At 40.1% G+C, this 27,308-nt stretch overlaps 2 protein-coding genes across 3 annotated transcripts in view; one reads left to right on the top strand and one right to left on the bottom strand.

Annotated features, from left to right (window-relative positions):
* Positions 1-694: 694 nt before the first annotated feature.
* On the bottom strand, positions 695-7,359 carry CDKN2C (cyclin dependent kinase inhibitor 2C). 2 transcript variants are annotated; one of them, XM_010349233.2, is made up of 3 exons: positions 6,169-7,359; positions 5,575-5,714; positions 695-2,192 (listed from the first exon to the last, which is right to left on the bottom strand). In XM_010349233.2, the coding sequence occupies exons 2-3, from the start codon at positions 5,701-5,703 to the stop codon at positions 1,815-1,817; spliced, it is 507 nt and encodes a 168-aa protein (XP_010347535.1). In that variant the 5' UTR covers positions 5,704-5,714; positions 6,169-7,359; the 3' UTR covers positions 695-1,814. The 2 variants fall into 2 exon arrangements, with proteins under 2 accessions (XP_010347535.1, XP_039330242.1); XM_039474308.2 differs by lacking the exon at positions 6,169-7,359 and having other exon boundaries at positions 5,575-6,148.
* An 8,472-nt stretch (positions 7,360-15,831) lies between these two features.
* FAF1 (Fas associated factor 1) overlaps positions 15,832-27,308 on the top strand; it is a 534,743-nt gene continuing 523,266 nt past the window's right edge. Inside the window, exon 1 of the mRNA XM_003921572.4 lies at positions 15,832-16,341. Coding sequence (XP_003921621.1) covers positions 16,297-16,341 — 45 coding nt within the window. The 5' untranslated portion in view covers positions 15,832-16,296. The remainder of the gene's footprint in view (positions 16,342-27,308) is intronic.

Here is a 27,308-nt window from a genome sequence, read left to right as displayed (position 1 = left end):
ATTTTAAAATCTTAACGCCCATATTTACAGTTATAACTTATAAGAAGAGTTCTTTTTAAAAAATTACTTTCAGTTAGAGTGTTTTGTTCAAAAATATTAGGCGTATTGAAGTAGTATATTTTGTATATTGACTCTATTTTAAAATCCAAAGTACACTATTACTTCAAAACCATCTCAATCCCTACTTTTTTCTTAAATAAGTGTTTTAATTTTGTTGGCATCAAAAATAAATTTATTTAGTAATTTGTGGTTAAAGGTGTCAGAGGATGAAGTCTTTTTGCACTAAAGGAATGTAAATTTTACAGCAAAATTAAAAGGATTAACCTTTTCCTCCTATATTCTTTTATACTATCACGGAAAGTAAATTATTGAAAACCACTTGCCTGCAACCCAGCCATTCCAATCCTTGTTAGGTCAGGCATCAGAACCATGTCCTTCAATAAACCTTGAGATATTTTGTTCTTTTTGAAGTGAGGGCAGAGAGCTTATGGAGGGAACTTTCAATTAAAGCATCTTTGATTGTGTAGGAGATGAATAAAATATGAATTTGTAAATGATAATTTCATTGAAATCCGTTGTTGAAAACTATAAATTAAAATGACAGAGTAATAGATGCTGTAAAATCATCTTGGAAATTTAATATTTCTACTTCCTTCAAAAAATATTAAAATTTTTTTTTCACGTAAATGTGCTCCTAAAAAGATTGTATACTCTTTTACTAAAAAGTTCTCTGGAAATTAAGTACTATTTGTGGGAGTGGCTCATTTATTATTTTAAAAGTTTCTACATTTATTTTTCTGCAGATCTTAAAATAGTTATGACCTTTATATATAATTTATACATTCGTATTGCTGTTTTTCATTCCCTAAAAATTGGTATTTGCACTTTAATACTTAAACATTTTGTAGTTTTACATTTCTTACACTCAGGGAGAAAAAGTCTGCATTACACTTAGTATATTTATGATATAATTTTGGAAAATATATTATTTAACCATTTGCTTCATTTTGTGATTAAAAATAAATTAGTGGTAAGCACTTTTAAGATGGTATTTTCTTTTAAAACTGGGTTTTAGAGCTAAAATATGTTTTTATATCACTACTTTTGAACTCTGTCCTTCAACTATTTGACTTGACGTCAAGAAAAAGGGAAGATTGAACATCGAGGAAATTCACACTGAAATTTCAGGCTTGATTTTCAACCAAAAAAAAAAAAAAAAGGTGTCCTTACTTTGTTTTAAAGCAGAAATACTAGGCAACAAAATGGATGGGACATGGATAAAGGATGAAAACAACTGAATCATCAAGAGACTATGTCTAGTTTTCCCGTTGGTCTACTTTTTCTAGTGTAAAGACTTAAGACATCAATAACTTTTAGTACTGTTCTCCTTAGCAAGTGGCAAATTGTGTATGGGTTATAGAGGAGGGAAAATCACAGAAAAATGTTGTCCTGTTTTGAAAGAGTTTTAATTAGGCAAAAGAAGCATCAGGACAAACCATTTTAAAAACATAATCTTCAAGTTGGGTGTTCAGATTGGCAAAAGGGGAAGCAAGGAAAAAGCCAAGGAAAGATAAAATATTCAGAAGACAGTCAAAGCTATTTGCAATTACATGTTAGAACAGATTTCGCAGGTGAAAAAGATGTTGCTTAAATATATTCATAAACCTGTTGTAAGATTTTCACTTATGCAGTTTCAGGATATTTGGCTGCTTAAAATATGACAGAACTGTATTTTAACAAATGACATTAAAAGTCAGGATAGCCACCCAATTAATTGATAAAGTAGAGGCAATGTGGGGGAGCCCTCCCCACATTTATTGAAGATTTATGGCTCCCCCAGCCCCATTTGCCTGCATCAGGCTAACAACCTCATTTCTCCCATAGAGCCTGGCCAAATCGCAGGCGGTGTCCCCCTTATGGTTCCGATGCCCCACATTGCTGGCCGTGTGCTTCACCAGGAACTCCACCACCGGGAGGTGGCCTTCTTTGGCAGCCAAGTGCAAGGGCAGGTTCCCTTCATTATCCTCGATGTTAACATCAGCTTGAAACTCCAGTAAAGTCTGTAAAGTGTCCAGGAAACCTGCTCTGGCCGCATCATGAATGACAGCGAAGCCAGTTCGGTCTTTCAAATCAGGATTAGCACCTCTCAGTAGTAGTCTCCTGGCAATCTCGGGATTTCCAAGTTTCATAACCTGGAAAAGAAGTACAAATGGTAGAATCCATCAAGTGCTCATGCTACAAAAATATTTTTAAATATCCACCTGTCCTTCCATTTATGTAACTATTTTTTATGGAGTACTTGGGGAAGACCCATAGAATGAGGCTTGAAGCAGTCAAATGCAGAAAAGTGCTAGTAGGTCAAAGTAGAAGACAACTTCTAAAAATTGAGCTTCTATGATGGAACATCTTAAATGGGCCCAAAAGAAGAATAAATTGATCAATAAGAGAATTTGTGCAATATGTATAGCATTTACCGACAATTCAGTTCTCTATGTTCTATGAAGAGTTATGTAATTTCATGCATTTATTAAAATAAAAGAAATGGAATTTTGGATTTAAATAAGAATCTCCTCTGTTTGTTTGTTCATACTCATAAAATGTGCCTGTGATATTAATTCTAGAAAATCAAATGTGATTAAACTTTATTTTCTAAGTAGCTACTGCAAACAAATAAGAATGTTGAGTTTCTCTAAACGAACTCCATCAGCTAGAGTAAAAATGATGTCTTAAAAATCCAGGCCTGATATTTTCTTAGATGATCAAATTTTGCAAGTTCCCTCCAAATAGATATAGCTCCAAATTTCCAAGCATTTCTTAAAAAATATTCTTTCTTTGCAAGTTATTTAATATTGGCTACTAGGTGTATTCAATGCTTAGAATCCTTCATTTTGAAGTTACAAAACATTAGTCATTATTAAGATGTTAAATAAACCACAGTGTTCTAAATTGCATGATATCAATTTATATAAAACTAAGTTCCTAATATGCCTTGTATCACAATAGGAAATTATTATATGACAACTGTTCTTGAAAATAATGAAATAGTCACTCTACTACATTCAAACTGTTTCTCAAAGTTCTGACAAGCCTCCTGATTTTCAAGTGAGCAAAAGAAGAAAAAGTAAGATATTTAATGGGTGTTTTGGGACACGGACAGCCTTGTCTTGTGGTTTAAGCTCATTGAATAATCAACTGGTGATCCTGTGTTAGTTCCTTTTTCAGTTATTATCAAGCATTTAAGGAATAGCTATTTGTAAACTGCCAACATATTAAAAGTCAGAATGTGGTATTAACACTTGCTATCAACATGCAAATAATTCACATAACAAAGATTATCCACTGTTGTTTGAATATGTTTCACTCTATTAGTGCTCTCTTATAAAATATCTTGTAGAACAGCATGCAAGTATAAAATACATATAATTTAGCTGTGAAAAAATGTGACTTTCATTGACGTGTCACACATTTTCAGCATTTACTGGTTTCATTTATATTTAGGTATATTCATAATCTAAATTTATAATAAATAGCTTACATAATAGATGCTCAGTGTTTATGAAATTAAATGCTAATGGAAAATACAAAGTCGATCTATCTTTTTAAAATGTTTGTTTAAGAAACAATCTATTCACACATTAAATAATAAAATATATTTAGAATTAATAATATCTTATAAATGCAAACTATATAGATGGACAAGATATTAAGCTCCCCTGTTGATAAAACTCTGTTGACTTTTAGTTCTTCCTTTGGAGCAGTGCTAAAAAGTGATACACAATTTATTTTTCAAGAACTTCAATGAAACATACTCTTTTATTATTAAAAATTGGTATCACCACAACTGTTCCTAAAGATTTAGGCATATTTAAGGACCTGGAATGAGAAAAATAAGAGACAGATCCTTGGATCTTTGTAAAGCAAAGGTACGATTAAGGCCTTTGATATTAACCTAATAGAAAAATGTACTCTAGGAATGTAAAAAAGGCTTTTGAAATTGAATTAAACAAATGTAATTGTAGAAGAAAATTCATCTTTTTTCACAGAAAATAATGGTAATATTGGAAATGATTTTGAAGAAAGTTCTTTCTTGACTTATGACACAACTTCAGAGTCAGGATTATACATATTGAAAATGAGCCTTGAAACTCCTGTTTCTGTGTCTGTGTGTGTGTGTATTTCATTATATATACTAGGACTAAGCCACAATAAGTGAGTTGTACCTTGATAAGTATGTTTAATATAAACAAGATTGCAAAGTTGTATTTAAAATATTTGTCAAAACTTTTTTAAAGAATAGTATTACTCTCCCAGTCTTCCTGTTCGTCAAAAATCCTGTAAAATCTTATTGTGAACATGGGTTAGGTAGCTTATTCTTTGTGAAATTTATATAATCTTTTGAGTTTTCAAAAGGAAACTTTTCCGTATATTAAATTTGTTACCTTGCTATCATCACTAAACCTGTTTAAAACTACTAGGTAAAAACGTCATTTCTTAATGTAGCAGAAATAACAAGATAAATAATTTAGTATCTGTGCATAAACTTCCTTAATTCTGAAATTTTTGCAAGGCCAGTGTATTCTGATGGAAAATGTACAGACTGTATGGACTTTGTTTGTTAATAGTATATCTCCTGCCACTTAAATTTTTAATTCTTATAACTGAAACAAAGCCCTCTAAAAACCCTCTCCCCACTGGGTTTCAAAAACAGCTTCAAGTGTTGTATTTCTAAATAAGAATAGCTCATAAGAATATCTTCAGAACTCTGATAAAGCAACTACTTTAGACTATTTTGTCATTTTTCTGTTTCTAAGCCTTTCTTCTAAGTTACATGATAATATTCAGAAGAAGAAAAAAATTATCAGGTACAATACTTGGCAGCTGGACATGTGTCAGTTGTTGCCTGTAAATCTAATTACTGAAAATTAGAGCACACCACGGCTTGACCGTAGAGACAAAGACACTGCAGCTGAGCTCTGATTAGAAAATTCAACTTTTTATTCCTCCCGACTCCTGAATTAGTGGATGGTATTACATTAACTGTGAAATGTACATCCTGTCCCAGTGCCCAAGCCACCCCTTCCAAACAAGGAAAGGTCGTTTGTCAAAACTTGGAGCATTTGAAGGAAAAAGACCCTCACCAATAGTCAAGAAAATTAACGATAAAGTCAATTATTGAGGGCAAAGTACGTGAAACCACTAATAGCATTGTATTTACTACAAATAATAATCATAATAATGTGTTTACAAAGCTGTCTTTAAAAACAAAACAAAGCAAACAAACCTCGGCCCTACTATGACTACTTTAAAATCCCCACCGTCACAAAAACATTCCAAAAACTATGACCAAACCTCGACCCTACTTGATATCAAGGATGTTACTGGATTTGAGGAGTTTGTTAAAAGTACGTCATTTTGAGAAGTTGGATCCACTTAAAGATATAAAATATGGCAACCAGCTAGGTTTAAAAACAGTGACATTTTGTACCCCTGAAAGCATAAAAGCTGTAATTCTAGAAACCCAGGTCACGTAGGCAACATTATTGACCTGTTTTCCCCACCTCTCTGAATACCAACCTGCAGCGCAGTCCTTCCAAATCCATTTTGTGCATTGACGTTTACATTATTTTGCAACAAACTAGTAAGTTGCTCTAGGTCCCCCCTGGCAGCTGCGGACGCCAACTCGTTCCCCCAAGGCTCGGCCATTCTTTAGGGTCCTGACGATCAGGAAAAGATGAATTAGTCGTTTTTCTTTTTCCCCTTTCCTTTGCTCCTAACCAGGCTGCATGATGGCATCGGAGACTGTCAGAAGGACTGGGATGGTTAATCTGGAGTAGAGCTTGGTAGTAAATACTAGTAAGATCTGCCTGCCAAAAGCCCGCCCCTCGATTCACACGTGATTATTCAGCAAAACTGAGCCATTGGAGAGGGGCTCCTCGCCTCGCTTTTTAGCTTAACCCCTATGAAGAATTCTGACGACTCCACGGAGAGACATACAGACACACATACATTCCTGGTTAATGACTCCAGACGTCAGATGTAGGCAGAGCTGTCACGTACCTACGCTACAGATCTCTGTGAGGAGTGTATGTCGAGACTTAAGGGACTAGATGGGGCAGAAAAGACCGCGGAAGGAAAGATATTCGGGGGGAAGAAAAGACATTCACCCACCCTTGTTCACGGTGGTGACTTGAGCCGTGTGCGGCAGAACTGCAGGGGCAGGTCCTCCAGGGGGCTCGGTTTCCATCCGTCTCGCCGAAGGGGTAGTCCTGGGTCCTCCGCTGCTGGGAGAGCGCCGCGGTGGCTGGATGCTGACGTGCTCCGGGGGGTTAAAAGATGATCGCCAAAGGCGAACGGGAGTAGCAGTTCCGTGGCCCTCAAGTTACAGGTCGTAACGACTGCCCAGTGCTCTGGGCTTCTCCAGAAAAGCCTTTAGTCGCCTCCGGGCCAAGCAGTGAGCTAATGCCGCTCAGGAAAGCTCTGGAGCTCGCCCGCCAGGCAGCCGCAGCCCCGCCGAGCCTCAGAGGCCGTGGGAGCCGGGCTCGGCGCGCGTCTCCGGAGGCTGCCGGGCTTGCGGCGGGTCCCCGAGAAGCCCGTCATGCCGGCCCCGCCAGGTCCCGGGACTCCCGGCAGCCTAAGGGAGGAGGAGAGCGATGCGGGAAGCGTCTAAGGAGCCCTGGCTGCTGGGGCAGCTCGCGGCAGCATTGCGGCTGCACTGGGCAGCCCCCCGGGAACTTCCCGCCTACGACCGAGCTCGTTCAGGCTTTCCGCTGTAGGCATTCATTGAACTGCCGCCGTCGCCGTCCTTTCCCGGTTTTGTGAGGTCTCCGGAGATGGGGAGAGTCCGGGAAAGCGTAGGCCAAGTTCCGAGTAGGGGTAGTCGCCACAGTTCCAGAACGCAGCCAGTCCCGTCGCCGTCTCGGTGAGAGCTCAGCAGCTTCAGCGCCCGGTGCCACTTCGCCAACCTCTCGCGGTCCCTGGCCTGTGCCCCTTTGCTGCGGACAGGGCAGCCGCCAGCCAGCTGTACCCTGGAGACGAGCCTGGCAGCACTGCTTCCTCCCTGGCCGCACCGCTCCCAGTGACAGTTTCTTTTGTAGCTGATCCCCTCCTAGATCGCGGGTCCCTGCTCCCTTCACCCCTATAGGCACTTGCGCGTCGCCACTTTTTTTGCTTTTTTTCCTTCCCTCCCTCCCTTGCTGCTTTTTTCGCTGAAACAATTGCTGCTTCTGTTGCCTCTCAGAGATGATGCCGGTTTCTTCTCCCTTTTTTCCGACCTCATCAGCTTTTTTTGAAAAGAAAAAAATTGAGCGCTTTTTGAGTTGAAAAACCCGCCCCCATTTTAACGGCAGAGTTTTAAGGAGGCTCGGCGGAGTTACAGCGCCGCGGGAGCGGGAAGGCCGGGCACCGCCCACGCCCCGCCCTCCGCCCCGCTGGCGCTCGCGCTCGCGCTCGCCGCCTCGCAAGCTCCGCCCGCCAGGCCCCGCGCCCGCACTCCCGCCTCCCGTTCCCCGCCTCCTCCCGTCTAGTCTCTCGCGCCGGCTCCCGCCCGCGGGCTAGGCGGCCTGGCCCCAGCTGGAGCGAGATTCGGTTCCGCGAAGCCCGGCCTGCCCTTCTCCTCCTGCTGGCGGGTTGGGTCTGCGACGCGAACCCCCAGCTGCCTCGATTCCTTTGGGGCGAGGGCGGGGGGTTGTTACTTAAGACGGTCTTGGAGGGCCGCAGGGCCTTTGAGGCTCGCAGCGCTGGTTGCGGGAAGGCGGAGAGCGAGCTGGCATAAAGGGAGTCGTTCTCCAGCTCCAGCGGGGCAGGTCGGCCTGCCTCAGAGCTCCCCCGCCAGGCTAGCAAAGTTCGGGCGGCCAGGCCTGCGGCTGCCGCTGCCTCCTCTAGGGCGCGCGCTCTGTAAACTCTGCTGCTTTGGCTGAGCCCTGGGCCTCGGCCGGCCTCGCACCTGCCAGATCCACGCAGACGGCTGCGGTGGGCAGAGGTGGCCCCGGGGGTGGAGGGAAAAACCCGGGCTGCCACTAAGCACAGTTGTCACAGAAAGCAAGTCTTGTATAGACTGAATTTTATGAAAACTTAAGTAGGTAAGAAATAATAACGAACTCTGAAGCCTTAATCAAGGACTAGAAACTGAAATAGCCCAATTATTGGAGAAAAAGGAGAAAGCAATCAAATTTAAAGCAAAATTTAAAATAAGTCGTGTGAAGTGTTTTCTAACAAAGCTATTTCTTTGTTGCCTGAGTTCTCTCACTACTTAGAAGTGGCTTGGTTTTTCGGGGGTCTGGGTTGGGGAGAGTGTCTACATGTAAAGGAATGGTGTCTCTCCTAATCCTTTCCTTAATCATCCGACACTAATTTCCATTACTTTTAACTTCCTCTTTTAGCTGTGTGAGATAGGTTAACTATTGCTTTCTATATTTTTATACTCTTAAAAATATCCAACACGGTTGCATGATGCACCCAGTGGTCAAAATGAAACCAAGCAAAAAATGACAAGTCTAATTAGAACCGGCCTTTGGCAGGCGGATCCTCAAGCAGTATCTGTACCCTTCTTCCTAAGTACACTGGGAGTATTAGCAACAAGACACACCAGAAACATCTGGATAATTATGTAGCAGCAGACTGGCTGATAGGTAGAGCGAGAGTTGAAGCTGGGAAAAATCTGGCAGTGTTTTCTTTAACGTAATTGTTGAGAAAAAAAACTAGTTATTTTCTTAAGTAACTAGAATTGTGAATCAAATGAGAACTATGGAATAAGAAATTAACTCTTACATATATTTAGACGTTTCAAGTAGAAACATTTAAGATTCCATTTATACCAGTAAGAAATAAATAATAATTTACTTTTGATTATTCTGGGAACTGTGTAATCTTTTCATACAGCCAGAGGGTGTGATGACATAGTAGTACTGTTGGCTGATAAGAGAGAACTGGTGTTAGTCCAATTTATGAGGGTTGCCTTCTAGCATTTATTATGGTTTCTTACTTAGAGATAAACTGTAAAGAGGAAGAATCTTAAATTGTATGATTATATAAAGTACAGGAAAACATGCTATCATTTTCATGAAATAAAATACTTTTTGCTGAACAACTCAGCAAATCAAACTTATGATAATTTAAGGTGTACACAGAGTTGTATTAAGATTTTTGAAGACCCTAAGCACTGAAAAGATTTTGCTGTTCTACCATGTCTTCCTCATAAGGAAATAAAAAGAAAAATAACAGAACCCCAAAATAAGAGTAAAAAAGTCCAACAAAGTTCTGTTTTTCCCCCATGATGGCTTCTTCAGTGGTTTTACTGAAATGTTATTTGGGTTTTCTTTTTTCTTTTCTTTTTTTTACATTCGGTTTTGCTGGTTCTCTGAAGTATATGCTTCATCTGCCTATTGAGTAAACTAGAATTGGCAGTGCAGAGCATAGGGTTTTAGTTCAGAAGGCATACGTAAGTATTACCCAGTAACTCCAATGCAAATCTAGTATTTATTGAGGCCTAGTTCACTAAAGTGGATTCAAGGGTATCTCTACCCTCAATAAGCTTATATTCTAACATGGCTTACAAGAAACATTCACAATTAAGCTCTCTACTATGTGGAGAATGGTGGTTTCTCTTTTAACACTGCAATGATAAGTACATCAAATACTGAAATACAGCCTTTATAGTTAGATATTAAATACAGTCATGAAAACCATTTTCTCCAGGAGTTCATAATCATTTAAAGAGACATAGAAATATGATTTAGTCAAAATTCTGGGCTTTTCCCTCATTGACTCAGGTAAGCACAGTTTCTGAATGATTAACTTTTGGAAATGTATATGTGGTATTTATCATTTCTTTAACTGGTCTCAAAGTCTTTTGTTGTAGTTATAGATCAACAGAGGTGAAAAACATAGTGGGCACCCCCAGGCAGCCTTTTTTTAAAAAATCACTTTATAATTGTGAATTCAACATTTTATTTCTGAGATTCAGTGGCTTTTTTCACATGGGTACTTATTTATGAAGATTTATTATTATTTTTATTTCATTTTGAGACAGGTTCTCACTCTGTAGCCCAAGCTAGAGTGCAGTGGCTTGATCATGATCATGGCTCACTGAAGCCTTGACTTCCCAGGCCCAAACGATCCTCCTACCTCAGCCTCCTGAGTAGCTGGGATTATAGGCGTGTATCACCACACCCAGCTAAGTTTTGTATTTTTAGTACAGATGGGGTTTCACCATGTTGGTCAGACTGATCTCGAACTCCTGACCTGGTGATCCACCTGCCTTGGACTCCCAAAGTACTGGGATTACAGGCGTGAGCATATATTAATCTTTATGCATATATTAATCTTTACAGTAATTCTGTGAGGTGACTATGATAATCCCCATTTTTCATATGAGGGAATAGAGGCTGACAGAAATTGTGATTTAAAGTCAGTAAATAGTGGACATAGAATTTGAACTCAGTTCTTGGGGCTCCAAACCTTATACTTTTTAGTTGCATTTACAGATCAAAATTATTTTATTAGTTGACAGTCTAGGGTCAGCCACTAGTCTCTTAAACAACATTAAATCACTAGATGAAATACATATGTGTAGTAGCATTAGTCTTCTCATGAATTACATTATAAGCAAGAAGTATTATTTAATAAATTGGTTATCTTAGCCAAAGAATCAAGGTTACCACTACCAGTAATCAGTCAAGTTGATAACACATGGCCCTGATATGATGTAACAGGGACATATCACCTCTTCCCTTAAATTTATAAACTCAGTGTAATTCTGAGAATACATTAGGCAATCCCAGATTGAGGGAGATTTTATAAAGTTCCTGACTCTTCGGAAGTGTCCACTGAGAAACTGTCACAGATTAGAAGAGGCTACTGAGACATGACAACTAAAAGTAATGTGGTATTACTGGACCATGGGACAAGAAAAGGACATTAGTGTAAAAATCCAAATAGAGCCTCTAGAATTGAATAGTTTCTAGCAGTGTTAATTTCCTAGTTTTGATAGATGTACCATGATTAAATAAGATAGTAACATTAGAGAAGGATGGCCTAAAAGCATATAGGAACATTCTGTACTATCTTTGGAACTATTCTAAAATAATTCCAAATAAAACAGTAAAATGTAAATAATATTTATTTATTTATTTTTGTTTTTATTTTTCTTTGAGACAGAGTTTCACTCTGGTTGCTCAGGCTGGAGTGCAAAGGCATAACCTCAGCTCACTGCAACCTCTGCCTCCCGGGTTCAAGGGATTCTCCTGCCTCAGTCTCCCCAAGTAGCTGGGATTACATGCATGCACCACCATGCCCAGCTAATTTTGTATTTTTAGTAGAGATGGGGTTTTTCTGTGTGGGTCAGGCTGGTCTTGAACTCCTGACCTCTCAGGTGATCTGCCCGCCTCAGCCTCCCAAAGTGCTGGGATTACAGGCGTGAGAAATAATATTTATTATTTATATTTGAAATAAAGATGATATAAAAGTTTCTTTTAACAGAACATGGAGATTCTAGAAAAAGATCTATATTTAACTTACGCTGAGTTCCATGAACTCCTACTGTGGGCCAACTATGAGAACAGATAAATTAAAATGACTTTTCTTTGCTTCTGCGTGGACCGAATTTCTTTACATTTCCTTCTTTTGGTTTATGACACTTAAATAAAATTGTTTCTCTTAGGGATGGAACTCTGGAGAAATGAAAAATGACTTTTCCTCCTAATTCAGTATTTATTTTTCTTCTCTTCTTTTCTCTATGGTAGATAATTACTCTGGATGCTAGGTATCCAACCATGAAGAGTTAGGCCTAGGGAAGAAACAGTGTCTTTGGCAACGATATAAACTAAGCAGCATGGAAGACAAATTGTAGAGAGGCAATAGGGTAAGTAGGAAAAGCACTAATTTGACCTAGCATTGAATCCTAGGTCTGTCACTTTGTAGCATGACTTTGAGCAATTTCTTAACTTGCCAGAGCAGCTTTTTATTCTGTAAAGTAGTAGTTGTAAACATTAAATGAGATAAAGTTTGTAGATTCCCAATAAAAATTAATAAATTCAAAAGCAGGCCGGGCACAGTGGCTCATGCCTGTAATCCCAGCACTTTGGGAGGCCGAGGTGGGTGGATCACGAGGTCAAGAGATCGAGACCATCCTGGTCAACATGGTGAAACCTCATCTCTATTAAAAATACAAAAAATTAGCTGGGCATGGCGGCACGTGCCTGTAATCCCAGCTACTCAGGAGGCTGAGGCAGGAGAATTGCATGAACCCAGGAGGCGGAGGTTGCGGTGAGCCGAGATCGCGCCATTGCACTCCAGCCTGGGTAACAAGAGCGAAACTCTGTCTCAAAAAATAAAAAAATTAAAAAAAAAAATTCAAAAGCATTTACTATCTGTTATTTCACAAGACTTTGCTATGTATGAACTATGGTGAATATAAAAACACGTGGCATAAAATAGTTTATAATCTCAAGAAACTTTTGACTTTTGGGGAGAGATTAAACATACATATATCAAAAGAATTAGAGAAAAAAAATTACAGGATTTACTAGAGTACTAAGTTGTGTTATAAAGATAGTAAAAGCAGTGGTTAGAAAGGAGAAAGATCCTTGCTGGCTTAAATTTTCTGAAAGGGATGGTCTTGAGGAAAGCATTTAAGAATTGGTATACAGAGTAATAACTAATATGTTTGGAGAATTTTAAGGTTTATGAGGAGTTTTCACAAGCATTTTATCACTCAGCATTCAAAATCACAAGTATTATTTGCCCCACTTTAGAGATAAAGAGAACCAGAGAGCCTTTGTCAAGGAGCAGTGTTGGAACTCAAACCAACACTGAATACTGACTATAAAATTTATGTTAGGTTGATAACAATATTTTATATTTTCCATGTATTTTCATAATTGGTTTCTCATTTATCAGAGGAAATAGTCCTGTCAGAAGCCGAAGTCAGAGAGATTGACTCATCCAAGTTCCCTCAGCTAATTATTTGGAAAAGCAATACTAATATATGCCTGAATGTCTAGTGTGTTCTTCCCGTCTTTCTACAAACCATATTGTTTTAATTTCGAGATGGAGAGAAAGAAAGGAAAAAGGCAGCAATGTGGGATTTGATTGGGTTCCGAGATACACACGCATCATCACAGAGAAAAACCCTCAACTTTTTAGGACTGCCTGAACCTTGGCCATATAACTAAAAAAAATTATTCACCTGCTTTATACTGCGGGTGGCCTATATGAATGGGGCAACTGAATTGCCCCATTTATATTATTGGTGCTGTGTTTTCCTCATAATTCACATTTGTGCTGACTTTTGTAATTACTTTCTTTTTAGAAAAATATTTATTTATTTATCTGGAAACAGAGTTTTACTCTGTCACCCAGGCATGACCCAGTGGTATGACCTTGGTTCACTGCAACCTCTGCCTCCTGGGTTCAGGTGATTCTCCTGCCTCAGCCTCCCAAGTAGCTGGGACTACAGGCATAGGCCACTATGCCCGGCTAATTTTTGTATTATTTTTAGCAGAGTGGGATTTCACCATGTTGGCCAGGCTGGTCTCGAACTCCTGTGTGATCCGCCTACCTCCACCTCCCAAAGTGTTGGGATAGGAAATTCTTTTTTTCTTTTCTTTTTCTTTCTTTCTTCTTCTTTTTTTTTTTTTTTGAGACAAAATGTCACTCTTGTTGCCCAAGCTGGAGTGCAAAGGCATGATCTTGGCTCACTGCAACCTCTGCCTCCTGGGTTCAAGTGATTCTCCTGCCTCAGCCTCTTGAGTAGCTAGGATTACGGGCTTGTGTCACCATGCCTGGCTAATTTTTTTTTTTTTTTTTTTTTTTTTTTTTTTTTGAGACAGAGTCTGGCTCTGTCACCCAGGCTGGAGTGCAATGGTATGATCTTGGCTTGCTGCAACCGTTGCCTCCCAGGTTCATGTGATTCTCCTGACTCAGATTCCTGAGTAGATGGGACTACAGGCACCTACCACCACAACCGGCTAATTTTTGTATTTTTGGTAGAGATGAGATTTCACCACATTGACCAGGCTGGTCTTGAACTCCTGCCCTCAGGTGATTCACCCGCCTCAGCCTCCCAAAGTGCTGGGAATATAGGCATGAGCCACTGTGCCCAGCTGGAATTACTTTCTTAGGGATGAAAACGAAGCAAGACATTTTGATTCATGTGACTGTGTAGGGTTCTATTATCTAGCTAATTCTGGTCTAAACAAAGATCATTACTTGAGTTGTAGGCCAGCCTATTTTCATTTAAGAAAACATGCAGAATAAACTCAGATCTTAATATAGTACACTTCTTTATATTCAATGAAACTGAACAATTAAGTCATATTTCTGATTTCTCATGAATATATTCCCAGTTTATGAAGCCTAGACCTTGCTAGGTGTGGTGGTATGGCTCAGGTCTGTAATCCCAGCTCTCAGTAAGCTGAGGTGGGAGGATGGCTTGAGCACAGGAGTTGGAAGCTAGCTTGGGTAACAAAGTGAGGCCTTGTCTCTAAAAAAGTAAATAAATAATAAAAATTTAAAAAGTTCTTAAAAAAGGGACACCTAGGCCTTCATGCTATATGATGATTTCATTAGTTTTTATTTTAGCTCTACAGCATAAAATCAGCAGTCTTACATTTTTAAACTTTTACACACTTTCTAAAGCAAGTAAATGTCCCGTGACAGTTGAGAAGCTGATATTTTCCCAAGGCAAGAATGAACAACTTCCACTGTCACACTTTCTCTAACCTGGATGACAATTACAAACTGTCACACTTCATTGTATATAGTTTTTGGCTATTTTAGGTACAGAGGCTGTCAATTTCTGACCATGAGTTGAAACTTTCAATAATTGGTGAATATTCCAAAATAGTTTCTTGTGAAAATAAATAGGCCAAGCGCGGTGGCTGAGGCCTGTAATCCCAGCACTTTAGGAGGCCGAGGCGCGCAGATCACAAGGTTAGGAGTTGGAGACCAGCCTGGCCAACATAGTGAAACCCTGTCCCTACTAAAAATGCAAAAAACTTAGCGGGATGTGGTGTTGCAGTGAGCAGAGATCGCACCACTGCACTCCAGCCCGGGCGACAGTGGGAGACTCCGTCTCAAAAAAAGAAAAAAAAAAAAAAAAAGAAAAAAGAAAATAGACGGACACTATATTCAAAACTGGATTCAAGTTTTACACCATTTGTAAGATGTCTCAGCTTAAAAAAAAATAACTGCAGCAGTAGAAAGGTTTTCCCTTTTTTCCCCCTTTGGAACTAACCCTACTAATTGATTTTTATTTCTCATAACTACCTTATCAATTTAAAAAAATGCTCCTCCTCTTCTCTGGGACGACATTTTCACCTTTCTACGCTTCCTCGTCTCTCTTGTCTACCGTATGAGTCTTGTTACTTCTGTGTTACTTAGTCTGAGGATGCAGACATCAGGGAGCTTGGGACTGGGTGTGACAGCGTGGAAGCAGTTTTGAGAGGTTGAGCGTGAGAAACTATATGAAGTTGTACTTTGGTGAAACGTTGTAGGGAAAACGTGTATTTCTGAAATGCTGCTTGTTAGAAGAGTTGTAAGAGTGAGTTCAGTTGGTTTTTGAGGCTGGATGTGTATTTGTGTGACTAACCACGCGAGGTGCACAATCTGGTCTCTGCGTCAGCTAGAGGGAAGCGCTACCCCTTTGCTTAAATCCAAACTGGAATAACCTGTTGCGAGACTTGAAGCTTCCGCAGCTGCAGTTTGCCGTCTCTGCTGTCAGGGAAGAGATTCTGGCCGGGTAGTCGTGCGCCCAGCTCTTGACAGGAGGGCGGTCACGTGGAAGCCGCAAAGCGACGCTTTGCGACCTCGATGACAGGCAAAATGTGCGACAGCCGTGGCGCTGGCCAACCAGGGGCGGAGGCGGCGGCCAGGGAGGAAGCGGAGGAGGCGGAGGCGGCCGTGGCGTTCACCCGCCCGCTCACTCTCTCGGTTTCCCCGCCCCCGCCGGCTTAACGCCGCTGAAGGGAGCCGGGTGCGCGCTGCTGCAACCTATCCTCATCGTGGCCGGCTACTGTAAGACCAGACCCATATCCAGACCAATCTCCCTGTCCGGGCGTCTGCGACGCGGGCTCCGCAGGTCGCAGGCAGGCGGCCGGGGCGCCTGAAGGTTACCGAGTGCATGAACGCCTAGCGCCTCCTGCGCTGCCCCGCCCGCCGGCCAGCCGGTCCGTCCGCCGGCTCGCCCGCCAGCCCCCCGGCGCCCGGCGGCGGCGGCGGCGGCGACGACGGTCGCAGGAAGCGCGATCTCCCTACCAGGTGCGCGCTTTGCTCCCGGAGCCGCGGAGCTCGGCGGCGGCCATGGCGTCCAACATGGACCGGGAGATGATCCTGGCGGATTTTCAGGTGAAGTATCTGGCCCTGTTCCCCTTCCACTTCCAACCTCGTGGGTTTCCGGTGCCACAAGGGTGGCTTCTTCCCAGCGTTTGAGCACTGCAGTGGTGTGTGGTTTAGGCTTTTATACGGTACGTGTGTGTGTGTGTGTGTGTGTGACTGTGTGTGTGTCTGTGTGTGTGTTGTGGAGGAGAGTATAGTTTATATACTATCTTGAGTGTGTGTAGAATGTGTTAAGTACAGGTTGAATGGGGTTGGAGGTATTAATGACTTTTGGGTTACTATGTGTGTGATGTTTTCTGTATTATGTGGAGGAACGCGTAGAATTTTGGTTTTAACTGTGGGACCATTAAGTATGGGGTGTCTTGGGTCGTTTCATGAGGAGAGATGTATGGAGTGTGGGCGTGGTGCGTGTGGTGTTATGGGCGTGGTGTATTTATATTATATTAAGGAAAAAGTAAAAAACAGAATGATGAGATTGGTGAGGGCAATGGCAATGGGGTACTGAGGCCCTTTCCAAGGAGGCGTAAACATTTGAGACTTTGCTTTATTGGAATCTTTGGAGAGTAAGAAGATAATGAGGAGACAGATAAGACTGTGTATTCCGGAGTATCACAAGCTTAATAAATTACCCATTCATATTCGCGGATTCCCCTCCCCTACAGACTTGAATTGCTTGGTTGGTGTTTTCTTCTTCAGGAATACTTTAAAGGATAAGTAAAGGCTGTTCTCTTAGTAAACCCAGCTGTAGTGCCACTGTCATGTAAGTACCTTAGGGAGGCCCTTTGAAAGTAGAGCTCTATGCATTGTGAAAGACTTGGAGCTAGAACTAATACCCTGTGAGCGCTACCTTTGCCTTTTGATGTTTGTTGAAGAAATTATTTTAGTGATATATTTTTAGCCATTTTGGCATCAACTTAGAAGATACTGTCAAGTATAGGCAGACGTTTCCCTCTTTCTTTAACAGTCATCATTGCACAGTCTAACACTAGCATAGTAGGTAGTATTTTTCCTTACTGAGATCTTGTTGGGCTTTTCTCTCTCTCTTTTCCATGAAGTTCCTTACTTTTACGAATTAATGTTCAGATAACCATTTTCTCTGATATACAGATATTAGGAATATGCATATATCTACTTTAATTAAACCATGACCTCCAAACTAATAAAGGGGGGTCCTTAAAAGTTGACCACTAGCCGGGCGCGGTGGCTCAAGCCTGTAAGGAGGCCGAGGCGGGTGGATCACGAGGTCGAGAGATCGAGACCATCCTGGTCAACATAGTGAAACCCCGTCTCTACCAAAAATACAAAAAACTAGCTGGGCGTGGTGGCGCGTGCCTGTAATCCCAGCTACTTAGGAGGCTGAGGCAGGAGAATTGCCTGAGCCCAGGAGACGGAGGTTGCGGTGAGCCGAGATCGCGCCATTGCACTCCAGCCTGGGTAACAAGAGCGAAACTCCGTCTCAAAAAAAAAAAAAAAAAAAAAGTTGACCACTAGATTTTGATGTTTCGTAGGTTTAGGATTGGCCTGAGGTTTTTTGCCTGCCTAAATTTTTTTAAATTTTTCAATTAATTTTTTTTAGAGATGCACCTGGCCGTGCACACCTGGGCTCAAGTGATCTCTGCCTGCCTTACCCTCCCAAAGTGCTGGGATTACAAGTGCCACACCCAGCCCTAAGTTTTTCATCGTTGTCTTTTTGTTTTGATTTTGTTCTCCAGTTCAATCTCTTATCTAATGTGTACTGCATTGTGTGAAAAAGGACTCTATATATTCCTAGGTGTAGTTTTATCATATTACAAAATTGTGTTCTGATGGCGAAGGCTTTGGACAACAAACAGTATAGTTTTCCCTCATTAAAAACTTTATAAGGTAGTTATAGCTTTGTTTTCATTTTACCTAACTTCTTATCTCTAATAACTTGCAGCTGCTTTCTATTTTTTTGTGTGTGACAATTATTATGCTTAACTGTTAACCTTATATTGGCTATAGAAAAGGAAATTTAGGCTTCTTCTACTCAGGCAAAGTAAGATTTTCCTGACAAGTATCAGGGATTTTGGTTTGGAAATGAAAGTTTTCATTTTGATCACATTAATAAGATGGGAATAAGTTTTTCTCTTCAGATTAATGGTAATGCTATACACAGTTGTTTGCAAATGGAAAAAGTAGAATGGCATCTGCAGTGAATAATTGTTTGCCTAATCGTGTTAATTTTATATTGTCAAATAGGTAAAAGAATGTTATTGATAGAAGAAAAAATTATTTAGGGAACTACACATTAAACACAGCCATTTGTGTGTTTAGGAACCTGGAGTCCTCTTACCAATGTTGGTCTTAGAAAAAAATGATTATTCTTCCTGTTTTTAATATTATATAAGTTTTTATAGGATTAACTTAAAAGCAAGCATTTATTCAGTTATAAGAAAACCAGGTAATTTATTTTAAGGATTGCAGCTTAAGACTTGGCTTATGGATACTTGGATGACACTGGTTTCTTCTATAACTGGGCAAATCAATTTCCTCACCCAAAAGTGAATGTAGTAAAGTTACATGTTTATGTCATATGATTATGAGGCTCAGAAATAAGGTGAGAGCTCAGTATTGTCTTTGTAGAAAAGACATAATTTCCAAATTCGATTAGAATTTGAAAATAAATGTCACATTGTGATCATTGCTAGATACAATGTCTAAATGTGGAAAAACCTTTGAGAAGGATTTTTTTTTTTTTTTTTTTTTTTTTACTTATTTCAAGTCAATAGAGAAAATAATTCTGTTGAAATCAATGAAGTGGTGATAAGTAGTGGGTAGAAGTTTACAGCACAGACCTAACGGGATAGATTTGGAATATTATAGATGGGCAAATTTATTAGAAAGCAAATGTTATTTCAAATTGTCTTCTAAAAAATCCTCCCCAATCTGTTAATGAAGAAAAATAATTGTGGTACAATCCTTATAAAATTTACCATTTTAGCCATTTTAAAGTGTACAGTTCAGTGGCATTAAGTACATTTATAGTAGCTGTGCTACTGTCACCACCATTCATCTCCAGAAAGCTTTTCATCTTGTAAACTTATTACTGTACTTATTAAACAGTAACTCCTTGTATCCCTCTCTCTTCAGCCTCTGACAATCACCATCCTATGTTCTATCTCTGAATTTGACTATTCTATTAATAGGTACCTGAGTGGAATCATAGAGTATTTGTCCTTTTTTGTGACTGGCTTACTTCACTTAGCAGGTACGATCTCGGCTCGCTGCAACCACTGCCTCCCAGGTTCATGTGATTCTCCTGCCTCAGATTCCTGAGTAGATGGGACTACAGGCACCTGCCACCACAACCGGCTAATTTTTGTATTTTTAGTAGAGATGAGATTTCACCACATTGACCAGGCTGGTCTTGAACTCCCGCCCTCAGGTGATTCGCCCTTCTCAGCCTCCCAAAGTGCTGGGATTATAGGCATGAGCCACTGTGCCCAGCTGGAATTACTTTCTTAGGGATGAAAACGAAGCAAGACATTTTGATTCATGTGACTGTATAGGGTTCTATTTTCTAGCTAATTCTGGTCTAAACAAGATTCATCCATGTTAGCATGCGTCAGGATTTTATTTCTTTTAAAGACTAAATAGTAGTCTGTTGTATGGATAAACCATATTTGGTTTATTCTTTCACCTTCCATGGACATTTAGGTTGTTTCTACCTTGTGGCTATTATGAATCATGCTGCTATAAACATTGGTGTACAAATATATGTTCCAGTTTCTGCTTTCTGTTCTTTTGCATATATACCCAGAAGTTAAACTGCTGGATCACATAGTCATTCTATTTTAAATTTTTTGAGAAACTGTCATATTGCTTTCTATAGTGGCTGCACCACCAAAATTTTGGATGGAGAGAATGTCAGCATTCTGTTTAATAAATTAGTTTTAAAATCAGATCTGGGCAATTGAATTTAAAATTTGGAATAGTCCACCGAAAATTAGTTTACATGTACATAGTGTTAACATAGTACGCCACCAGTAAAGGAATGACTAGAGTAGTACACCTACAGTTCTTGCTGGCTAGAGCCAGGAGGGGGTGTAAAGGAATTTCCTGGGTTTAAAAAATCAGGCAGCATTGATGAATCATGAAGTTCCCTCTACTACCCTTAATGATTTTGTAACAAAGAGATACATTCAGGTGAAAGTTTAGTCTATTTGTAACTATAGAATAACTGTTCTTTTTGTAATAGTAGAATTCTTTAACTTTTTTTGAGGTTAGAGAACATAAATCATTTGGTCTGCTTATGTGAAAATAGTTATCCAAAAAATTACAGTTGCTATCAAAGAATTTCAATAATATGAGTTACTACTTTTGGTCTAGAGTCTTCTCCTCCTTAATCTCTCTCTCTCTCTTTTTTTTTTTTTTTTTTTTTTTTGGTGATAAAGGATCTCACTCTGTCACCCAGGCTGGAGTACAATGGTGTGATCACTGTAGCTTTGAACTTCTGGGCTCAGCTTCCTGAGTAGCTGGGACTACAGATGTATGCCACCATGCCTGGCTAATTAAAAACAAGTGTTTAGGCCAAGCATGGTGGCTCAAACCTGTAATTTCAGCACTTTGGGAGGCCGAGGTAGGCGAATCACTTGAGGTCAGGAGTTCAAGACCAGCCTGGCTAACATGGTGAAACTCATCTCTGCTAAAAACACGTGAAAAAATTAGCTGACCATGGTGACTGGTGTCTGTAATCCCAGCTACAGGAAGCTAAGGCAGGAGAAACTCTTGAACCTGGGAGGTGGAGGTTGCAGTGAGCCAAGATCACACCACTGCACTCCAGGCTAGGTGATAGAGTGAGACTTTGTCTAAAAAAAAAAAAAAATCAAAATTGTTTTTTAGAATTAGGGTCTCGCCTTGTTGCCCAGGCCAGTCTTGAACTCCTGGCCTTAAGCGATCCTTCTGCCTCAGCCTCCAGAATGCTGAGATTATAGACACGAGCCACCACACCTGGCCTGGTGTTATCTGTTTCTCTATTGCTGTTAATATAGAGACAGAGATCATGGCTGTACTCAAGTGAAGAAAGAAAAAGAACAGCTCTCATAGTAGTAATATTTTGTTTTACACTTTCTGAGAAACCCTTATCTGCCTTGCTAAAAAGGTATTCTTTCTGAATTTAGTTCCATTGGTCATAGATTGAGCCCCTTTATTTCTTCTCTAATTTGGCATTGATATTAATATTATTTTCGGTTATATTTCTTGTACCACACAAATGTGCTTTTGTTTTTTTATCCCTGGTCTTTCCAGCTAGTAATACTTTTTGCTGTTTAAATTGCTTTATGAATTTTCTTTTTTTTTTTGAGATGGAGTTTTGCCCTTGTTGCCCAGTGGAATGCAGTGGCGCAGTCTCAGCTCACTGCAACCTCTGCTTACTGGGTTCAAATGATTCTCCTGCCTCCACCTTCCAAGTAGCTGGGATTACAGGTGAGCACTACTATGCCTGGCTAATTTTTGTACTTTTAGTAGAGATGGGGTTTCACCATCTTGACCAGGCTGGTCTCGAACTCCTGACCTCAGTTGATCCACCCACCTCAGCCTCCCAAAGTGCTGGGATTATAGGCATGGGCCACCTTGCCTGGCCGAATTTTCTTGTATTGGGTTATCACCATGGGGCTTTGAAGCTTTCCTTTGCATATGAGCTCCTCTTTGAAGCATGGACTTTTCTGTTGCATGCTTACTTATGTTGAGTGACACATAAGTAGTTTCTGTCCCTTCATAACATTTTCTCTTTGTAAATGAAGTTGTGAATCCTTCTTCTTTCTTTTTTAGTTTGACTCAAAGAAATATCGTCTGCAAAAGACAATACCAGACTGAGCAGAAATGGTATCGATCCAAACAGGTATCTTTTGCGATGTTGTTGATTAGGGACCAAACTAAGTATCCACGGAACATTATATTTCATTCCTGGGAGCAAGTAATCTTTTTATCTGTCTTTTCTTTCCTTTCTCTTCTGTCCTCTTTATTTATTAGAGAGACACATCATGTTGTTTTAGTATTTGGATTGTAGGTCATTGGAAAAATAAGGTTTTTGCATGTAGAATAAAGTTTAATAGTTAGTGGTTAAGGACGTAGCCTTTGGATTCTTATCACTTGTATTTAAATCACAGCCCCTGCCACTGACTCTTCTTGTATTCTTTGACCAATCACTTCCCACCCCCGCCTCAGTTTCCCCATTTGAAAAATAAGTTAGTACATGTAAAGTGAGTAGAAAAGGTGTCTGACATAGAAAGTGTTCAACAACTTTTTGCTGTTATTTTTTGAACAATTTTAAGGTATATACTCGTTCTCTCTAGGGAACTCTGTCAGAGATCACCTATTTGAAGCTTATCAGTTTTCCTTTTGTGGAAATTTAGATCCAGAAAAGAGAAGTGACTTTTACAAAGTCATTGCTTGGTTTAAACATTTTTTTTTTTTTTTTGAGACAGTGTCTTACTTGGCCACCCAGGCTGGAGTGCAGTGGTGAGATCTTGGCTCAGTGCAACCTCCACCTCCCAGATTCAAGCAATTCTCCTTCCTTAGCCTCCTGAGTAGCTGGGCTTACAGGCTCGTGCCACCACACCCAGCTAATTTTTTTTTTGTATTTTTAGTAGAGATAGGGTTTCACCATATTGGCCAGGCTGGTCTTGAACTCCTGACCTCAAGTGATCTGCCCGCCTTGGCCTCCCAAAGTGTTGGGATTATAGGGGTGAGCCACTTTGCCCAGCTGAAACAAATATTTTATCCAGGTAAACATAAGACTGTTTAAAACTGCTCTTTAGAAATTTTTCCAAATGAGGAAACTTACATATAAAATAAATTAACAGTGCCTGGCTATTATGTAGTATACCTTTAGGAAAGAAGGAAGGAAGAGAAAGGTGGCACTTTGTCTGTTCCTTGTTTACCACTTAGTGCCGTGCTTCTACGCTCACAGGTGTTCAGAAGCCTTGGAATGAACATAGTGTCTCTAGATTTGCTGAGCATGATTGGGTTGATGCCTGTTGTTTGCCTAACAGGTTTTATGGACCTTGTAGATCAGGGGTCAGCAAACTATATCTTGCAGTCCAGCTGCCTGTTTTTATAAATAAGGATTGATTGGAACATAGCCATACCCATTCATTTCCCTGTATCTGTGGTTGTTTTCTTACTACAGTGACAGATGAGTAGTTGAGACAGAGATTTTAATGGCCTACAAGCCTAAACTACTTACTGTCTGGGGCATTTAAGGTAAAGATATCTCCTTCCCTGCCTCCCCACTGCCCCCAGTACTTTTCTAGGTTTTAGTACATTCAGAGAGCTGAAATGTTTGAATGCCTGCTAGGTAGCAATATGTGGTTACACCTCTATAAGGGGCAGTTGTTAGAGCATTGTACTTAGGTAGATTGGCTGTAGCTGTTTTTTTTTGTTTGTTTGTTTTAGGTTTTCTTGGCAATGGTTCTTTGAGAAAGTCATTTACCCTTTATGGGCTTCATTTATTAGTCTATAAAATGTTGATCTAGGCCAGGTGTGGTGGCTCCCGCCTGTATTCCCAACACTTTGGGAAGCAGAAGCAGGGGGATCACTTGAGGCCAGGAGTTGAGACCAGCCTGGGCAACATAGCAAGATCCTGTCTCTACAAAAAAAATTTTAAAATCAGTTGGATGTGGTAGAATGTGCCTGTAGTCCTAGCTACTCAGGAGGCTGAGGTGGGAGGGTATGATTGCACGACTGCACACTAGCCTGGGTGGGTGACAGAGACACTGTCTCAAAAAAAAAAAAAAAAAAAAAGAATGGTGATCTTTGTGGTGCCATATGTACCTGTAAGCAGAAGACTGGACTAGGTCAGGTCAAATAGGGTCCAGACAATCACTTGGCAGCAGTAGGATTGAGGACACTCAATTGTAATTCAGGTAACTGACCTAGATTAGGGGTGGGGAGATTATAGCTTGAAGGCCAAACCACCACCTTTTTTTTTTGTAAATAAAGTCTTATTAGAATACAGTCATGCATGTTTGTTTACATGTTGTCTTTTGTTATTTTTGTCCTTAATAGCAGAGTTGAGTAGTTGACTGCATGTCCTGCAAACCCTAAAATACTTACCCTGCTCCTTCTAGGAAAGTTTGCTGGTTCTTGATCTAGGTCAATGTCTGGAAACATTTTGGTTGTCGCAGCTTCAGGGTGCTTACTGGCATTTAGTGCATAGAAGCAAAGGTTGCTGCTATATATTCTATAATGCACAGGCATCCCTAAGAGTAAAGAATTTTCTGGTCCAAATGTTGACAGTATTGGAAAATCCTGTTTTAAATCAGTGGTTCTCAAACTTTAGTTTACATCAGAATAATTTGGAGGGTTTGTTAAACCACAGAGTTTCTGATTCAGTGGGTCTGATGTAGGATCTGCAAAGTTGCATTTTTAACCTGGTTTCCTGGTTATGCTGATACTTCTGATCCAAGGACTACACTTTGCTGAGCAAGATGACTTTTGAAATTCCATCCATTCCTGTCATTCTTTGATTCTGTCATCTTAAGTACTGTTCCATTTCTGTGACTTGGCAAAATGTAGTATGATATGGGTTGGATGTTTGTCCCCTCCAAATCTTGTATTGAAATATGACCTCCAAAGTTGGAGGTGAGTCCTAGAGGTAGGTATTGGATCATGGGGGTGGATCCTTCATAAATGGCCCAGCACCATCCCCTTGGTGATGAGTAAATTCTTGCTCAGTTAGTTCACATGAGATCTGATTGTTTAAAAGAGTCTGGGGCTGAGTGCAGTGTCTCATGCCTGTAATCTCAGCACTTTGGGAGGCCAAGGCAGGTAGATCACTTGAGGTTAGGAGTCTGAGACCAGCCTGGCCAACATGGCGAAACCCCGTCTCTACTAAAAATAGAAAAATTAACTGGGCTTTGTGGCATGTGCCTGTAGTCTCAGCTACTCCAGAGGCTGAGGCATGAGAACCACTTGGGCCTGTGAGGCAGAAGTGTCAGTGAACTGAAATTGTGCCACTGTACTCCAGCCTGGGCAATGGAGCAAGACTCTATCTCAAAAAATTAAAAATAAAATAAGAGTCTGGGATCTTCACCCTTCTTTCTCTCTCTGGTTTCCTCTCTTACCATGTGAGAGTCCGGCTTGACTGTGAGACGCCGTTTCCCACTTTGCCTTATACCATGATTGTAAGCTCCGTGAGGCCCTCACCAGAAGCTAAGTAGATGCTGGCACCATGGTTTCTGTATACCTTAAGAACCATGAGCCAATAAACCTCTTTTCTATGTAAATTACTCAGCCTCAGATTTTTTTTTTTTTTATAGCAACCCAAGAATGGACTAACAGAATATATTTCAGTATACTGTTGGTTGATGCTGAGGCTGTTTCATGACTCCACGTTTTTGGATCCTTTTCATTTTCCTTTGGAAAATTTTGATTTCTCTTTTAAAAACCACCTCCTACCTTTTGCTTGTAACATTCATACCTTGTACCCAGTTAGGGTTAATAGTTTCTTATGTATTTTGTGTGTCTCTCTTCCTTTGAGTCTTATGTTAGATTGTTAGTGATCAATTTACATGTTTGTTTCTCCTACTGTCAGCTCTCGGGGAACAACTGTCTGGCTCTTAACCATCTGTTCCTACAGTATCTAGTAAGAGGTTCTCAGTGACTATTTACTGAAGGAATATTCTTAATTTAAGTTGTTATGGTACAAATAGAATAGAATTGTAAATTTTTATATATTTTTGTTATCTACCATTGAAGCATGATTTTGAATAATAAAATCTGTCATTGGGAAAATAAAGATTTGATTAAATAGAGGGTTATTACTTTAAAGTGACTCATATAGAGAGAAGTACAAAACACTTCTGTTCTCATTTAGGGTTTTTTTTTTTTTTTTTTTTTGTGATAGAGTCTTGATCTGTCACCAGGTGCCAGGCTGGGGTACAGTGGCACGATCTCGGCTCACTGCAACCTCCACCTCCTGGGTTCAAGCAATTCTCCTGTCTCAGCCTCCTGTGTAGTTGGGACTAGAGGCACACGCCACCATGCCCAGCTAATTTTTTTTTGTATTTTTAGTAGAGATGGGGTTGCATCATGTTGGCCAGGATGGTCTTGATCTCTTGACCTCGTGATCTGCCCACCTCGGCCTCCCAAAGTGCTGAGATTACAGGCTTAAGCCACCATGCCCGGCCCTCATTTAGCTTTTATCGAAGGGCTCAATAAGATGTGATAAAATACAGGCCTTGAGGCCAAGAATTTTGTAAAATTTTAATGTTGCTACTGAATTTGCTGTGTTATTCACTCTTCCTGATTATAATTTCACTCTCAAATGGTTTTTAAGGCAGACATTGTATTTTCAAGTCAAAATTGTTCACCATGTTAAATCACTAGTCGTTGACTTTAAGGTCAGTTTAAATGAGATAATTTCAAAAAGCAGTCTGGTAAAATTAACAGAATAATTACACCTGCCTTTATATTTATCTGTGGTTATGGTGGAATGATAGAGATAAGAAAAATGAGATGTCAGGTTATGGTAAAGAAAGAAGAGTTTTCAGGTTATGTGTACCTTAATGGCTTTCAGGTTGGGTGTGAGTCACCTAGTTTTCGCTTTGTATTTCATCCTGGCTCCCTAGATTCTTTAATGATTGAACTATAATAGAAGAGTGTTATTGAGAGGAAAGCTGCTGCTTTTTTGTCCTCCCCATCCTCTTTTTCCCTAAGGGAAAGTAGTGGTTGAATTTGTTTTTTAAAGTCAATTTTAGATGTATCCTTTGGCATATAGTTAAAGAGAGTTGGAGACACAATTGAGTATTCTTATTTTAAGTTTAATAGGAAAGGAGTAATAACACTAATTTCTAGCTCTTGATTACTTTGTATATGTCAGGTACTATGCTAGGCTCTTAACATCTAACCTTTACAGTGATCCTTTATTGGGATGTAATGATATGGTTCTCTATGCATGGTTTCTTTATGTCTTCTCAGCAGAGGCACTGAATGCCTTTGTTTCTACCTTTTCA

The sequence above is a fragment of the Saimiri boliviensis genome, chromosome 11 (assembly GCF_048565385.1).
Source record: "Saimiri boliviensis isolate mSaiBol1 chromosome 11, mSaiBol1.pri, whole genome shotgun sequence".
In the NCBI taxonomy this organism is placed as follows: Eukaryota; Metazoa; Chordata; class Mammalia; order Primates; family Cebidae; genus Saimiri; species Saimiri boliviensis.
The sequence above is the reverse complement of the archived record's forward strand: the minus strand, read 5'-3'. Positions and strand labels throughout refer to the sequence as shown.